The sequence below is a fragment of the Mixophyes fleayi genome, chromosome 1 (genome assembly GCF_038048845.1).
Source record: "Mixophyes fleayi isolate aMixFle1 chromosome 1, aMixFle1.hap1, whole genome shotgun sequence".
Classification (NCBI taxonomy): domain Eukaryota; kingdom Metazoa; phylum Chordata; class Amphibia; order Anura; family Limnodynastidae; genus Mixophyes; species Mixophyes fleayi.
In genome coordinates, this window is record NC_134402.1 from 142,395,568 (window position 1) to 142,413,448 (window position 17,881).

The following is a 17,881-nucleotide window of genomic DNA, read 5'->3' on the forward strand; positions in this document are numbered from 1 at the left end:
TCTCTACAGTTGTCTCAAAATATTACTAAATTCGACCTTTATGCTCTGCTGGAGAACTTTGGTTTGGTTAACGTTCTTTGTGAAACCACATCTCTGAAATGACAGCAGTCCAGCCAGGGGCGGGCTGGGCCGGGGGCAGGGGGGCATCGGCCCCCCGGGCCGCTCAGAATCACGGCTGTTAGGGCCACCCGCTCCCCGGAAGTAATTTCAATGTGATGCGGCCGCCTGAGTCCAGCCAACTATCTTGATAGTCATAGGGGCGAATTCAAATGCCGGCGATGTGGCCCATGGTGTTATAAATATAACAATATGTTTTAAATTAAAATAGTTACAACGCTTGTAATTCTTAAGCTCTAATGCATGCTATATTCTATTTTAGTATTATTTCATGGTTCTGTTGTAATCACCTCTATTATTGCATTTGACTGCAGCTGGATTCAGTTGGAGTGATTTCTCACACCCATAACTTTCTGATGACTCATTCATTACTAAATGGTTTTTCTTATAACTAAAATATGTACAGTCGAAGATTGCACATAAAGGGATAGAGGGAACAGGACCAAACAAGCTTACAGTCTTGGGAGTATTTTCAAAGGATTCTTAAATGGTAACTCCACTTGTTTTTAAAAAAATATAAATATATATAGCTTAACTGCTGTAATTATGCTGGGTACCACAGCTTACTTGAATTAACTTCTGCTACATGAAATAGGGCTTCTGTCCAAAGTATAAATACAGTCAATGCAGCCTGTATGCAGTATATAATATCATATGCAGCAGTAGTTCACAGTAATATACCATCATTAATATGGCATTTAATAGGTCCAGTAAAAAGCAGAGTGGTCATGCACAGTTATAAGCTTATAACTAGATTGCTCAGTAATATTTTAGCAGCGGCAATACTAATTGATATGCCAGTACTAGTAACGTCCAGTCAAATGCCATCAACAATTGCTGTTAATATGACAGCAGTAGCAGTGTCCAGTAATATGCCTGCAGTAAGGCCTTTTAATACTCCAACAGAAAAGACTACAATTATGCATAAAATGCATAGTAGTGGCAATACCAAGCAAGTAATATGCTAGTAGTATAGTCATTAAAATGTACATAATTAATAATACCCATCGCTAGTAGCTACCTACATTCTTGTCACACAGTCCCTCTGCAGGGGGCAGTGTACCCCCTACTACATCAGCCCCTGTGGGGCAGTGACATCAGGTGCACTCTACCCATCCTGTCTCTGCTGTTACTAATGACTTATTATAGAGAATCGCTTCTAATTTGCAACTGGCTTAAGGCAAAGTACAGCTGACATGCACACTACATTATTGGAAGCAATGGTAGAGAAGTTGAGAGTCCCCATGAAGGAAGAATGCACGTGACAAATCCTTCGGAGCGTTTAGAACTTCAAGGCACCGAGACTTGACATATAAGCATCTACCTCCCCTGTCATATCTTTTAATGGTGCTGCCTGAAGCGAGGTGCTCACCTTACTTTATGACCGGTATGGCCCTGAGTGGGGATCACATCTTGTAGTAGGAAGAGAGAGATATACAAAGACTTCAAATACTGGAACTTTTTTGTTTGGCTTTACAATCAAATCTATCAAAAGCAAACACAGTTCAGTGATTTAGTTACGAGCATGTTTTGGACAAAATATGATACGAACAAATCATATTTTTATTGTGCAAAGTATGTAGATTATAGTTTTCCACATATGCTATTACACCGATTTGCAAATTTTTACCATCCAAAATTCCTGGAAATACCTGACTACTGTGGGACTAATGTAGAGTTGGACGCAAGTCCTTCTTGTAAACGCAAAATGGGCTTTTCATTAGTATGCTTGCGCAGCAAAAGAGCGTACATATACGTTTCTATAGAATCTTCTATGTTTCTCTGAATTGTACCTCTCTACACTTAGAGAGACAGAATAGGGGAAGGACGTAGCCCAAGTACAGTGATGGCGTTTCTTGCAACTTGCTTACTATGTAGAGGAGAAAATGGCTGCAAATACTTCTGACAAAAAAAAATGACCCACCCCCAAAAGTACTGCTAGTTCTAGTGCTGATAGCCTAGGCTAGTATCTGCAAAATGGGCAGAAGGAAGGTGCAGCAAGCCCCCCCAGCCCCCCCCCCCCCCCCCCCCAGTGAATGCAGATAACAGCACTAGGCTATGCCGCTAGGGCAGTGCCACTATAGCAGCATGGGGCCTCCTGCAGTAGTACCAACCAACTTCAGGTTGTTCAGTACGGGCTGTGTTCCTTAGGAGAATTGGCCCGCGAAAGAAAAAATATTTTTTAGATATAAGCATTGTTACATGATGCACTACTGGTCCCAGCAATCGCTGCCCTCTTTAAAGTGGTTGGGTATGCTGGCTCTTGTAATACTACTAGTGTGGGCATTCTCATGATCAAAACAAAACATTTATTGGAAATAAAGACACCCCACAACACACAACCCACATTCTCTAATATATTGCTCTACTAATTCCTGGGGTGGTCGAGGATCCTTTTCTTCTGGTCCACTTGGTATTCCATGAGTTAATAAAAAAGCCCTCAGAGAGACCCCTCAGTATGAGGTCAGGCTGTGGGAAATACCCACTGTATTAATAGAGCTGCTAGGCCACTTCTTCCTCAACACCAGCACACTCCTACTCCTGAGGGGTTTATTTAACCCATGGATTGCCAAATGGACCAGAAGATAGAGCTTCCCCACATCCCAGGAATGAGGGTTTTGTGTGTGTGTGTGTGTGTGTGTGTGTGTATGTGTGTGTATGTGTCTGTTTATTTGTAATACATTTTTTTTGGATGCAATTTACACCTACATTTTTGGAGTAAATTGCGCCCAGCTCTGCCTCCGCCCCTGTATGTGCAAACTGAGAGCCCTTTCGCATGTGCAGTGCATTTTTTTTTAAATTCCAGAATCCTTTTTTGGAAAAACCTGCGTCACCGATTGCATTATCTTGTGTGCAGTAGTCATAACGTGGAAATTTTTACTACTCATAATTAACTGTTATCTTTTATGATGCACATTTTATCTACATACACGTGTTTATGAATGTGTGAAAGGGCTTGTAAGGAATGCTGACAATGTTGCACTGTTTGCTCGTTTAGGTAACACATTGCACAAATGTTTCCAAGTGCTAAATTAAAGGGCAGTTTTGATTAGTAAATGGTGACTCCACAATATCTGCCAATCATGTTTAGAAATATACCTGGTTTCCCCGCCATACAGCATCTGTGAACAGACATTATACTCAGACTGTTATTGCTATATTCTAAGGCAAAACAATGCAAATTGAGACCTCACTTATACTCATAGATATTAGAAAATGATCACCAGAATTATATATCCCTTTATGACAACAAAAAAATAGAAGATAAAAAAGAAAGGATAGTAAATAAGAAATGTAATAATACACAAATATTATTCAATAAAATCATACAAGATGAAACCATTTTACTAAGAAAAGAGCAATACTAAATATGATCCAATGATAATAGTATAGTTCTTAAAGGTGGAAAGTAAGGTTTAATCTCTAAAATTGGGTTGGCAAAGCCATATATGTAAAAATGAAAATCCAGCTTGAAAACTACACCCTTCATGAAAGCGATAACAAATACAATTGAAAGTTCAAGCTCCCAAAAGTTATATGTTCTAAAAGCAATAGCTTGAAAATATGGCAAACCAATGACAGTATCTCATAGGTGCTCCCACTGCCCAGCACAAAATTGGCACTGAAATCTGGACTTTATCCTCTCTCTATGCTTGCACAATGTAGTGCAGGTAGAGTAAGCACTGGCTTTCTCTATTACGGGTATGAATGCTACAAACAGATACAGATTGTTTTTTTTGCAAATGCATTTAATTGTCCATCTAGTGCATACATTAATCTGGGAACACACCTATGCAATCATACTTCAGATGCAGTGTCTCTAACGATTTCAGCAACGACTGAAAGCCTCGTTGAGCATGCTGATTACACAGCTACACAATTTACTTTCAGATGTGTGGTCTTCATGCCTCATAACCATCTGCTGAAAAGATGTTGTTCTATCTTTGATCGTGAAGTTTATAAACCAAATCAACAGATGCAATGTGTTTTGGTATGATAAAGCATGGTCATGGGAGCGTACACACTTCTGCAATATCTGACCAAAGGGTTGTGAATCGATAATTGCATAGGTGTGTATCCAGCACATCCCGGTGTTTGGAACTGCCTCTGGAAAGGCAGTCTGTGCCTACTTTTGCTTGACTCAGGGTCCATATAGAAATGTTATGGTTGAAAACTGCCTACCAACACTTTAAGACCACCACTTACATAATTTTTTGGTTTTGTTTTCTTCACTTAATATGGGATTAGTCTCAATTATCTCTCAAATTAGATGTAATATTGAGAAAACGTTGTGGCTGTGTTTATTATATAAGTTACATTTGTGTGTTCAGATGTTTTCATTACATTGATCAGAGTAGCTTGAAAATACGAAAGGTGCAAAAGTCGTCCCACTAAAAGCATAGGACAACTCCTAATTAACGGGACCTCCTGAGTACCTGTAATGTCTCATGCTTTTACTGGGTGGAAAGGACTGTGCATCTCCTACAAAGCTGGGAACACCCCCTAAATATATCTTTGTTGTCCCGATCTCACTTAAGTAATCTCATCCCATGTGTGTTGAGCCTGCACATCAAAGCCTCCTAGCTTCTTCCATTAGAAGATGGTAAATTTTGAGGCCCTCACAGGTATTGCCATTTTGGTCCACAAACTCATGCAGTTCCCTGTAAAAATAGTTTAATTTGTGCAAAAATAGGGCATAGTGTCACAGTACTGCACTTGTACACTTCCCTGTTTGAAAAATGAAAATGTTACTTTGCTACTCAACTTTAATAATGACCACTTGGTAGCTGGTTTCCATGGGTAAGCCAGCTGCAATAGACAACATTTCTGCCTTCCTGTCTGAGCAGAGTTTCACGTGCTTGGATGAGTAATTCCAGTAGTGAGAGTGATTGGCTTTAATACTGTGTACATCACGCATATACAGTCTAAGAATACCCAGGTCTCTGTCTCAAAGTCTTTTTCTTTTCCTCTTTTCTAGCTTTATAAGACTTGAGGTATATTATTTCAGCAGCTTGGGTTGTAGCTTTCCCCTTTGTTGCTCCATAATCATTATTTATTTTAGCTGGTGCTATTTTGCTTGCTAAAATGGAAAATGGGTTACATTTATTTCATTTGAGCACAAAAACAGCAGTTTGGAATTACACTGGACTTGTTTTGCATTACTTTTATTACTGCGCAGAACATGTCCGCTCCCATGACTGAGGTATGCTTTATTCAAAGGTTATTGCTCTGTCGTGCCAAGCAATTGCCAGCCTGTGGCACTATTCTTTTCAAGTCCGTGGATCGTATTTTATTACATCTCAGTAATCTACATTGTACATTTCATTTGAATGCAAATTTAAGGTAAAATCCACTGTTATCACATTTGACTCACACAATAGCACAGCAATCCTAATAAAAACAGTTAGGAACTATGGACTGCCTACCAGAAAAAAGTTTATTAGAAGAGTCCTATCATCTTATGATTGCATACTTTTATACTGGTCATAGAACTTCTATATCCTTTTATGCTGTAGGGGATTCATTGTAATTTACGTATGCTGATTTTAAGTTCCGGGGAAAGGAGGTGGGTTTAAAGTCTCTTGAACTGGGATCTGAAATCCCCCATAAAAAACATTTTTCAACAAGGTGGCCAATCCCTGGTCCGGAGAAAGGCTAAGCCATCTGTCTAGCGTTTTGAGGTCAGTTGGTGAAGGGGCCTTGGCTTGTAGCTGCTGTCAGAGCACCGTGACTCTATCTACGTTATAGGTCGGGCCTAGGGCATTCCGTGGCCTGATATGGTCCTGTGCAGGTGGAGCATGCATGTCGGTATTTGCGCTCTGTACCACGCAAACAGGATTCAGAGTTAAAAGCATAAGATTTGTTTTTGTATTGGAGGGATGATGGCACCCTCACCTAAGGAATGAAACCATTTTTTGACTCGCTGATAATGTGGATGACTACTAGGACGTATTGACTCCATCCAGGTGTCGATGTCTTTGAAACCTAGTGGTAAATTGGCCCGGCCACTTCTCTTTCGTCTGAACATTTCATTGTGTGTCTGCCATATCACATTGTCATCTTTGATGAACATGGTGAACATTAATTTAGTGTAAATAACGCCAGATGTCGATACGTTTGTATGGCCTATATTCACTGTAAATGGCTGCAAAACACAGTACCCATTCACCCAATTGGGGAATGATAGGTAAGCTTCTTCACCTATGCTGTTCCTCTCGCATGCAGTGGCCAGGTTCTTTTTACCCATTTCTGTAATCGTGAACATGTCCACGAAAAATGCCTTTTTTTAATTTTGTCTCTAGAACTGGGTCTGATTCCGCACATGAGAGCTGTGTTCTTGACCCGCCCCATGTCGCTGGCGCCTTCTCCTAAATGAGGCCCTGCACCTTGGTCAGTCTTGTTTACTTGCTTGCCTAGCAAATGAGCCTGCAATAGCTCGATAAGCTTACGCGGGCCCTGGTCTGTGTCTGAGGATTCCTCACTGGTGCTAGCAAATGGAGGGATAGTGCTATGTAACATGTAATAGGTTCTTACCAGGGACTAATGATGTGGATGTCTCATAGTTGTCATTGAAACTTGTCCCGTTGTTGGCCAGATGTATATAATTTTATGTATATATAATTTTCGCCCAGATGTCCGGGGCCTACTGTTGCTTGCTGGGCTCATCCAGTATCGGGAATGTGTGGATGGTTCAGAGAATCTGTAACAAGAGACACATCAAATCTGAATTTTCATGACTGCTTTCCACAACTGTATCTGTTTGGGGGCCAAGTGAGTGGGCAGCTGGACAGGGACAGGTGACTAAAACCTGTCGTATGGCCAGGTCTTCTCAAAGGATCTTGTGCAGAAGAATGAGGCAGTTTACTCTGCCAGAGGGGACCTATATAGAAATCCATGACACTTCCACTGAAACAGAGAATATTAACTTCCTGCAGTATAAACTTACAGAGGCAAAAACATCTGCATTTAAGTGCTTTCGTATATAGGAACTCTCTTGTCATTTACTCCGTACAATACCATAGACATAGTGTAGAGATGTGGCTTGACAGTGTTAGTAGTAGATGCTAAATTCGCATAGTCCTATTTGTACACAATATAACAATGTAACAATGTCATGTAAACAAGAGCGAGTATTATATTGACAGTTATAATGAATGTGAAAGTTGAATGCTCCACAATCTAATTACATACAAATAAAAAATGCAAACCATTTTTGTTTTCTCCTTTAACAATGAAATGGGAATTTTCTTTTCTGCAGTAGTCAAATGGCCGTGACTTTATAAAATGTAGATGTAGTGCTATAAGCTGGAGAGGTAAATACACAATCAGCCAATCAGAAGGGCTTAGATAGGACTGCTGATAGTCCTCATCATTGTGTATATCCACAAGAGATCAACAGATGTGTCCATGTGTAATTGTGTTACAATTATGCAGACAAGTCCTTGCTGTACTGCTTGCCTGCCCCAGCCCGCTCCAACTCTGCCTCTCCAGGAGAGACGAAAGTTATCACTACGGCAACAAATATATATGGGCATACATGTACACGTTTTTAGTGTGCATATGCTACACGGAAATGTGCATCTTACACTAGAAAAGCAGACTTACACCTAAATTTAAATGAGACCTCTGGGTGTAACCAAGATGCCCTGTGTTTTTTTTTTGTAATTACATGAATTGAGAATGAAGTGCCTTTTACTGAGTCGTAAACCCAGTACGTCCGACATCTTTCCCGCTTTATCAAACTACTCACTATTTAACACCTTCAGAGCAGCAAACTATAGCATAAGCCACATAATGGTGTAAAATTCGTCTTGGATAGAGCAGAAACAGCAACAAATATTCTTTGTGTAAATAACCCACTGTTTGAGCTGTTAAATATAACCTTGAGGCTTGGAAATGTTTATATTAGTATGGACAGATGTGAAATTATATATATTTTATCTTTTCAGATTTTTCAAAGTCTATACAGAAACACAAAGACGTTCTTCTACGGAGGAGTGATTTCATTAAGTTCTACGACTGCAGACATGGGGAAAAATTCTACTTCTCTGATTATTTTGTGAATCTTCTGCTTGTCAATGGACACTACAGTCTGGAAATTAAGAAAAATGAGCTGCTGACTTTCGGCCAACAACGTATACACCTTCAGGACAAAAAAGAAGGGAAGAATAAGCTAAAACTTAACCAGCTTTTTGACAAGCTAAATGGGAGGAGGACTCCTAAGAAGATACTTGTAAGTGGTGTAGCAGGAATTGGGAAAACTGTTTTTGTTCAAAAACTCCTGTTTGATTTTTCTAACACAACACAATATCAAAACTTTGACTTTATATTCAATTTCACTTTCAGTGATCTGAACTTAATCAATAAGCCAACAACTTTACGGGAAATTATACGTAAAAAACATGGGCACTTGTCACAGGCATTGGATAATATTTTCAAGAACAGCAGTAAACTTCTATTGATCTTGGATGGATTTGATGAATTTAAGTGCTACAGCCAACTGGACTTGGAGCAATATGTATTTGATCCTGATGAAGAAGCCGATCTAACGCAATTAGTTGGCAGTTTAATCATGGGAGAACTCTTACCTGATGCCACTGTTTTGCTCACTAGCAGGCCAACAGTCATTAACCACATACCCATTGACTGTGTTGAGCGCTTTGTGATAATTACTGGATTCTCTGTTACTGAGATAGAAGATTACTTCCAAAAATTTTTTGGAGATAAAGAAGTAGGAAGTGAACAGTTTCTGGTGGTTAGAGATAACCATTTTCTGTTTACATTGTGTTATATCCCAGCTTTTTGTTGGATTGTCTGCAGTGTGCTGAAAGGAAGTGCCACTCTTCACATTGAGCAACCAAAAACAATGACTGACATTTATTGCCATTATCTTATAGTCTTACTGAAATATCACGCGCATCAAGTCTGCTGCACTAAAGACGATGCAGCATTAAAAGGGATTCTGGGCTTGGGTCAAATTGCATACCAGTCCCTTTTAAAGCATGAAACCTTATTTTACGAGAAAGACTTTGAAATGTTTCATAAGCTCCCAAAAGATATTGTAAATAGCTTTCTTGATAAGACCTGCGTGCAGGAGCTAGGATGTACAGAAAATATCCTTTCATTTACCCATTTTACCATCCAGGAATTTTTTGCATCTTTTTATTATGCTCATACGGAGAACATTTCAGATGACCTCATGGATTTGGACTTACAGAAAAGACTGGGCATTGGTTCTGGATATTTGGATTTATTTCTAAGGTTTTTGTCTGGATTGCTGTCAGTGAGAAACCAAGATTTATTCTTGAAACATCTAAACTTTCATGAGAGTAAAAAGTCTGACATGTATACATCGTGGCTGATTAAATCAATCATCGAACACTGTGAAAGTGGAGGTTATATCCTTAACCTACTGCATTGTTTGTTTGAGCAGCAACGGAGCAGCTTAGCCAGTAGCATTACCCCATCTGTGTTACGTCTTAATTTGAGTGATAATATGTTCTCACCCATCGACTTTGATGTTTTGACATATTTTCTAGACCATGTTCATATGGAAATTGAGGAACTTGACTTAACCGCTACACATGTAAATGCACATTATTTGGAGAAATTGCAGCCATACCTTCATCGGTGTAGACATTTATGGTTAGTAAGTATATATTTTTTCTGTTTGTTAAAAAAATATATATACATATTTGTGGCTCCCAAATGATTAATTAAGGTGCATTGTGACCCAATGTAATATAGTCTTACTAAAATTGTAGTTATTTTAATTATATTAAATGGTTTCTCCACCTACAACTTTTTTTTTTATATTATGCTGTGTGTGGACACCTGGGATAGGATTCAATGTACAAGGTCACTTGGAACTTTATGTGAGACTGTGGGAATTTTATTGTGACATTTGTATTGCTCAAAGGGGGCAGGTATATGGGTGAAAATTGGGCATGTACTTCTGTGATGTCATCAAAGTGAGCAGACTCCTAGATGACGCCACACATGATCATGTGAGGGGGTGTTTGAGAGAGGAAGGATAGAGTTTGCATTTGTATTTTGCACATTACAGTTAGTGGGTCCAATTAAATTATAAGCTATGCGCTGCCAGGTATCACTGCAATGTCTGGCTGCACACATTTCCAGGTACTACCGTACCGCAATATTGCAGATTTTCCTGTGCACCTCCTCACGCCTTCACGATTCCAGATGCACTCTGTAGCACAATGCTACCAGTGTGACAGTGTCTCGCTCCACGCTGAAGAGTGTGATTGTCATCTATTTGAAAAGGCTACAACTCTTGGTTTGTAGTTTAGTTGCTATGACGTAGCTAATTTCGATAAACGGGGCTTTCCCATCAAATACATTCTAATTAAGATATGCACAGCAACTCAACTATTGATGGTAAATGGGAGAAATAAAGAACATTCCAAAAACAGTTTTAAGTGGAGAAATCTTTTAATCCGTTTTAACTTTCAGCTATGTAGTTTCAGGTATAGGTATCAGATGTTGATCTATTTGTAATGGCTACATTAAAACACCTACTGTATAGTTTGAGTTTAAGGTCATGAAGGATTATTTAGGAAACTATAAATTAACCACTGCAGCATATATAGTGATTTGTGACTTCATGTAGTTATTTTTGTTGAAATGCGCTCAGTTTTACAACAAGTTCCTCGGTCAAGAGATTGGTGTACAGGGGATTCCAAGCATTGCATCTTCTGATTGGTTGAACTTGGTGGATTGGGGAATACTCATATACCTGGTATTGCCCCTAAATGCCATAAATGAGAATCCATATTTTAGGTTTAAATGTTTAAATAAGTATTAGAGGGTAGGGAGGGAGCATTTGTGATTAACCCTAGGTAGGGTGTGGCTGCTGACAAGGTTGTGATTATAATTAGGCAACCTATGGGGCATATTCAATTGTTTGCGTTACAGCCAAAAGTAACACGCGTGAATACCAGTATTACGGTACTTTTCTCACTGGATTTCAGCTTGCGGCTCAGGGAGCTGCGAGTTGAAATTCAGCTTACTAATACCGTAGTACCAGAAATAGTTTTTCCATGGCGGAAACCGCAGACAATTGAATATGCCCCTAAGTCAGCTTTTTCAGATGGTAAGTTTTGAGGGCAACAAAACAAAGGCAATTCATTTAAAAATGCTTATTTTCTTTATGAAAAGTGATATTTACCTTATTGGTAGATGAAACATGTTTAAAAAAACAGTATTTGTCTTTTAAAGTGCACACAACTCATATATATAATAATAATATATATATATATATATATATATATATATATATATATATATATATATATATATATATATATATATATATATAAATGTCTGTCTAAGGTATGAATAGGACATAATGAGCCTGATTCATTAAGGAAAGTTAAGCGTAAGTAAGTAAGGCAAAACCATGTTGCATTCGATGGGGAGGTAAATTTAAAATGTGATGGCAGATTTATAGTTGGGGTAGGGCCTGTCCTAGATCAACTTTAAATTTCAGTGTACAAACAGCCAGTATTTTCCTTATGTGCTCAGTAATAAACTCATTTGCACCCCTTGCATTGCAACATGGTTTTGTCCAAAAAACTTGAATAGCTACTAAATAATACTAAATTTATTGCTTAACTGTCCTTAATGAATCAGGCCCAATGTCTGCAGTCTCACGTTTCTCATCTTTCTTAGAGTACAATATATTGTATTGAAGCAATGAATACACTTTTGTTGACAGGGTATAATTGTCAGTAAGTGGAGATGTTTGAAAAAGTGAAAACTAGCACATGAAAATATTTAAAGATTTCACTTCAGACATCATTGTAAAGCCTATGTATATTATTTTTTTATGTTTCAGGCTTGGCGAGAATAACATGGATATAGAAGCAATAAAAATTATCAGCAATGTACTGATGTCACCAGACTGTAAGATGGATATCTTGGGGTAGGTTATCCTTCCTAAATATTTTTTCCAGTATACATCGTTTATGGTATGTTTTTAAGTTATATTTGAAGCTAGTAATAAAATGGCTGGTATAAGTTGTGTAGGAGATTTAGTTTGACTTTACTGAACGGGGTAATTTGTAGTGTTAGCTGTGAAATTATAATTGTGAGACAGATACTCATAAAAATTGACTTCGCAACAAATGCCAAAATACTATATATCTATGCCACCTATATTTTCAACATTAATGGGGCACATTTGAAAAAAATGCTATTTTAACAAGTTTTCTGGTGTGGACCGCAAGTTTCATCATCATCATCATCACCATTTATTTATATTGCGCCACTGATTCCGCAGTGCTGTACAGATAACTCATTCACATCAGTCCCTGCCCCATTGGGGCTTACAGTCAAAATTCCCTAACATACATACATACAGACAGACAGACAGACAGAGACTAGGGTCAATTTTGATAGCAGCCAATTAACCTACTAGTATATTTTTGGAGTATAAGTTTGAATAAATAGTAGTATGAAGTTTTACAGGTTTCACTCTCAGCCATTCATTGTAATATATTAGAGAACAATCATGAGAACTCTGTTCTACAGGTAAATGTGTAGAAAATATATTTAAAATATATTTTAATATAAAATATGTGGGCATAGCAACCAAGATGCCTGTAGAGCAATGGCTGTCCCCAGATTGGGAAACCCCTTTAGGGTTATCACCTGTCTGGTTAACTCCACATTTTGGCCTCTTTTTCAATATCATATTCAGACCTGTTTGTAATTAGGAACAACCATCCTGCGCTGTGATTGGTTAATAGTGAAGGCTGCTTCAGGCTGCTTCCTACTACTGTACCAGCACTGGTTTTTCAATCCCTGTCACTGTTGTTTTCAGTATCTCATATGGAAAGCAAATTAAGGGAAAAGGAATGTATTAGGAGCAAGAAGCAAAGGCGTCGGAGAAAAGCCCATGTCTACAGTTATAATAAACAGTATTAAGCATTCTGCACTACTAACCAATCACAGTGTAGGCTGCTTCTTCATGGTTACTATGACAGCAGCTGCAATACTTGATAATATAGTCAGTGGAGGTAACTGTAGGCAAATACTGGCATTACTGCTTGTTGGCACTACAGTGGCACTGAGGATGTACTTGTGAGCATCCTGATTCAGATCGGTATTACTGAATACTGGCATTGGGGGGGGGGGGTGGTATACTTGCCCTGAGAGACATGTCATAGTGGGAATGAGGGACATAGTGTTACTTTGGAGGCTTGTTGCATTCTGGCACTGGTGGAATTACTGAATACTGGCACTGGTGTTATACAGGAGTGATACTAGCATTTGGGAGGCATAACTGCATGCTATCCCCACAAACGCATGTTTGCACTGGCGGACATACTGTGGGCATAAGGATGAGTACCATTGGTCCATCACTGCGTACTGTACTTTGGGATATTGTGTGGAATGATGCTATTAGAGGCCACTGAGGAGCATACCCTATACTAACACTGGAGGCATACTGCTTATTGGTAATGGGGCATAGGGGAGTATACTTGCACTGTGCGCATAATGTATATTGGAGCTAGAGCGTAGACCAGTACTGGAGGCATAATGCATATTACTACTGGTAAATCTACTGACACTGGGCAGTATACTGGTATTGGAGACATATTTAGTGCTGGGTAAAGGGGCATATTATATTGGGGAAATCACATAACCGATAGGGGTGTGGCATTGCATTTTTAGTACTTTCATTGTATATGTATTGAATTTGTTTTTTATATGTGCCCTTGTTTATTGTTTTTGTTAAAGAATTTGCTTTTAAAGATAATTGGCTCTCCTTTGACAAGTTTTCTGCCATCACTTTGATTATATTGTATTAAAAGTTACTTGGGCTCCTTATCTGCGCTGTTCATTTCTTTGGGTGTATAGTGTTTTTTCATTAGGGTTTGGCATTTCCCCTAATGAACAGCTGCGGTCAGGACTCTAACACCTAACTTTTTAATTGACCCTAGATTGGTTCTTTAGTGCCTGATATTTAAATTTTAGTCACTATATAAAGGCTGAGCTTTTCTCGCAATTTGAATGAGTCACACTTAGATTTCATTGTAATGACATTATAATTGGTTCATTATCCTGTATCATGCAATCCATATTAAACACAGTGCAATCTTCTCCAAAATAATGAAACATGTAACATCTAATGTTATATAATTCACAATATACCCATAAAAAAGTACCTAATATGGATAATGATTCTACACCCTACAGTACCTAATCAGATTATGTTTATTGACAGTGAAATGGTATTGAAATATAGTATTCTTTCTATGTTATTCTAAGACAGCCATTTATAAAGTGCATATACAGTCCAAGTTAAATCCCAACAGTACGATGTAGTGTCCGGTAATGTGCCATTTATACAAGCAACGCTTGCTATTAAGGTAGTGGTATCCAAGGTGTTTTGCGGTGCATATTGGGTGCAGTACATAAATTACCTCCACAGCATGCTACAACATTACAATATCTGATATTTTAGCTTGCCCATGGCATTTGTAAGTTTGAATTTTTTAGTGGCAAGCTATGTGAATGAAAAGTTTAAGTGGATGATTGATATTTTTTATATATTATAAATGCTGCCTGTCTGACATGTTCATTTTTATTTTTTTGTACCTTTGTTTACCCAGGAAAATCTCTGCAATACAGTACATCCAAAATGATATGGCAGGTAGTGTTGTACCCTCCACACCATTAGTACTCCCATTGCTGAATATTGTGCTTGCTTACCAAGCACATAGAGACGGCCAGGATACGGACAGCCTGGGACTGTGAGTCCGCGGCAGCCAGGGGAACCATCGTGGCTTGTTACTTTATGGTCCTGCCCCAACCACCATTCATATTTAGCAGACAGGAAGTACTTGTCATTTTCAATGAAAATTAAAAACAATATATAAAATATTAAGGTGGTTAGGGTCTCACTTAGGGTAGGGTCAAGTCAAACATTTGGAGATATTTTTTATTTATTTTTTAAAATAATTTTCCACGTACTACCTGCAACATGTGTATGAAAGACATGCAACATATTTTTATTACTAGTGTTAAAGTGCTCTTATTCCACTGGGTGGCGCCTAATCCCTGTACATAACGTATTTATTATCCATCAGCATGCAGAAGTAGACAACCACTGAACTGAATTTCCTTGTTAGTGATGTTTTATCTTAATGCTTTCTGTTATTTTCACCTGACTACCCAAATCTGAGCAGTGTGACCCCCACAATTCCAAATAAAAATGTATTCTCCCAGGCTCTTTAAAAGTAGTCCATCTTTTCCAACTGTCCCTCCTTAGAACTATAGCTCCCTGTCCCGCTATCTGTCTCAGGGACAGAGACAATATTAATGTTCATGCTTGTGTGACAGGTAGTAAACTTTAACAATACTTGTGTGATAGCTGCAAAAGGAACTCATTGTTCTATTGAACAGACTGTCTGCAGTGTCAGCTGTGTCAAAGGCACCCCTATGGCATAGCCCCTATTAACAATGGAGTTTCACCATTAGCAGACGAGTTATTTCCTCACTCTCAGGATTTCTCACTGTAATTACTGAAAACAATGGTGCAGCAGTGTATCTATCTAGGTAATCGGCATGTTTGCAAAGATGCAGTCATCCTTTCTTTCCTGACTCTAATGTACCTTGCCACAAAATTCCTCAGTGTCGGAAAGTCAGAGTTACAAATCATACAAAAATACAATTGCACATAAAAAGAGAGATTAGTTAAGACGAGGTTGTCGAACAAGGCACAGATGTGAGACAAAGTAGAGAGAGTCTGACTTGTGAGAGCTTACAATCTAGAGGGAGAGTGCAATGCTGAGACAATAGGAGCTAGTGGGACACTGAATAGGCATAGGGTTGGCGCTAGTAGAACAGGGAGGGAGGAGTATTAGGTTGGGGTTAGTTTAGGCTATAAGCTATAAGAAAGTGGGTTTTGAGAAAGCACTTAAAAGATTGAAAGTTGAGGGAGAGTCTGGTTAGGAAACATCCATATTCGGAAGAAGGGCGTGCTGGTAAGGCCGACACCACTGTCAGGTGGGCACCAGTGAGGGAAGAAAACACAGCAGATGGCCCCTAAATCAGCCTGTCACTGCATGATTTAAGTGGCAGTCAGTTTAGTGTGAAGAAAGTGTAGTTGCACTCACATGCCAGGTGTATCCTTCCTAGCTATAATTTATTACAGCCTATAATGTGCTGTAGAATTTTCATTTACAGTATTGTGCCAATGATATAGCATTATTGACAGCAATAGGAGCTCCAGCTCCAAAGAAAGACATAATTGGTCAGGTCTACAATATGTATGTAAGTACATTATGGCAATATATGCAAGCAACTACCAGCCTTTCCACCTATAACTGGATCATGAGCACTGTTGGAGAGCCTAAACATTAAAGCACTTATTGTTCTCTCACCTGTGGTCAGTATGTTTAAATTTTTATCACATTTAACTGTAACCCTCTACCTGTATAAAACAGTCTACTTAAATTGCATAAATACTGTGAGGAAGAAATCTGTATGGTGGGTCAATAAATCCCTTCAGTTTAATAAGAAACAATCTGTAAGTATATTGGTCTGTATTGGGAAATGTCACATATTTAAATGTTCTGTTTATATATTCTAAAATCTATTTACCCCTGATTATACCACATAACAATATATATAATTTTCTCTTTAGGATTATGGCGTTAAATGGATACACCATATGCATGATGTTATTTTAAACTGTTAACAAAATGTTTACATTATGTTCATATATTTTGAAAAACTTACTTGGTCATACATAACATTTTCCCACTCACAGACTAGCTTACCTAGAGTATGTAATGTCATATCTGGCAGAAATGGGCACATAAGCATATAGCACACACGTGTTTACAGGCAGCTGATAAGCCTGGGTATAGAACAGTCCGTTAAGTGACATCACAAAAGCTATTATGATGTAAATCCGTGACATAATCAGACTAGTCACAGCTGTTAAATCTCAACCATCTAGAATTTAGATGAGTATAGGGAAATTGAGTATAGGTTACACTACCTTACATGGTAGCATGTGGATGGCAGTTAGAGATGGCTGTATTTAAGATCAGCTCTGTGCCCTCCCTCCCCATATAATCATCTTTTTACAAATAAAAATAGTTAAACATTTGTGAAGGCAGAAGTCAAAATGTGTAGCAGAAGTAAATTAGTTGGTGGTACCGAGGAGTTTGGTCACACCAAGCACATAGTTGTTTAAAAGATATAGATTGTAAGCTTGCAAGCAGGGCCTTCTTACCTCTATGTATGTATTACCCAGTATTGTTTTATTACTGTTTGTTCCCAATTGTAAAGCGCTATGGAATCTGCTGGTGCTATATAAATAAATGTTGATGATGATGATGATGATGTAAATACCTGTATATTTATCTATTCGTATATGCCAACTAAATTCCTATATGCAGACAGTAGTATATTTTTCACTTAAACATCACATGAGCGGGGATTTTTGAGAAAGACAGAAACTAGGATGATTGATAGACACGGTGGCACTGGGGTCATGAGTTCGATTCCTGACCAGGGCCTTATCTGTGTGGAGTTTGTATGTTCTCCCTGTGTTTACGTGCGTTTCCTCCGGGTGCTCTGGTTTCCTCCCACACTCCAAAAACATACTAGTAGGTTAATTGGCTGCTGTCAAAATTGCCCTTAGTCTCTCTTTCTGTCTGTGTGTGTGTGTGTGTGTGTGTGTGTGTGTGTGTATGTTAAGGAATATAGACTGTAAACTCCAGTG

At 38.5% G+C, this 17,881-nt stretch overlaps 1 protein-coding gene across 2 annotated transcripts in view; it reads left to right on the top strand.

Annotated features, from left to right (window-relative positions):
- Positions 1–17,881, top strand: part of LOC142143326 (NACHT, LRR and PYD domains-containing protein 3-like) — a 45,225-nt gene that overhangs the window by 14,672 nt on the left and 12,672 nt on the right. For both annotated transcript variants that reach the window (XM_075201074.1, XM_075201083.1), the window contains 2 exons: positions 8,067–9,762; positions 11,975–12,061. In XM_075201074.1, the coding sequence (XP_075057175.1) occupies positions 8,067–9,762; positions 11,975–12,061 (1,783 nt within the window). The remainder of the gene's footprint in view (positions 1–8,066; positions 9,763–11,974; positions 12,062–17,881) is intronic.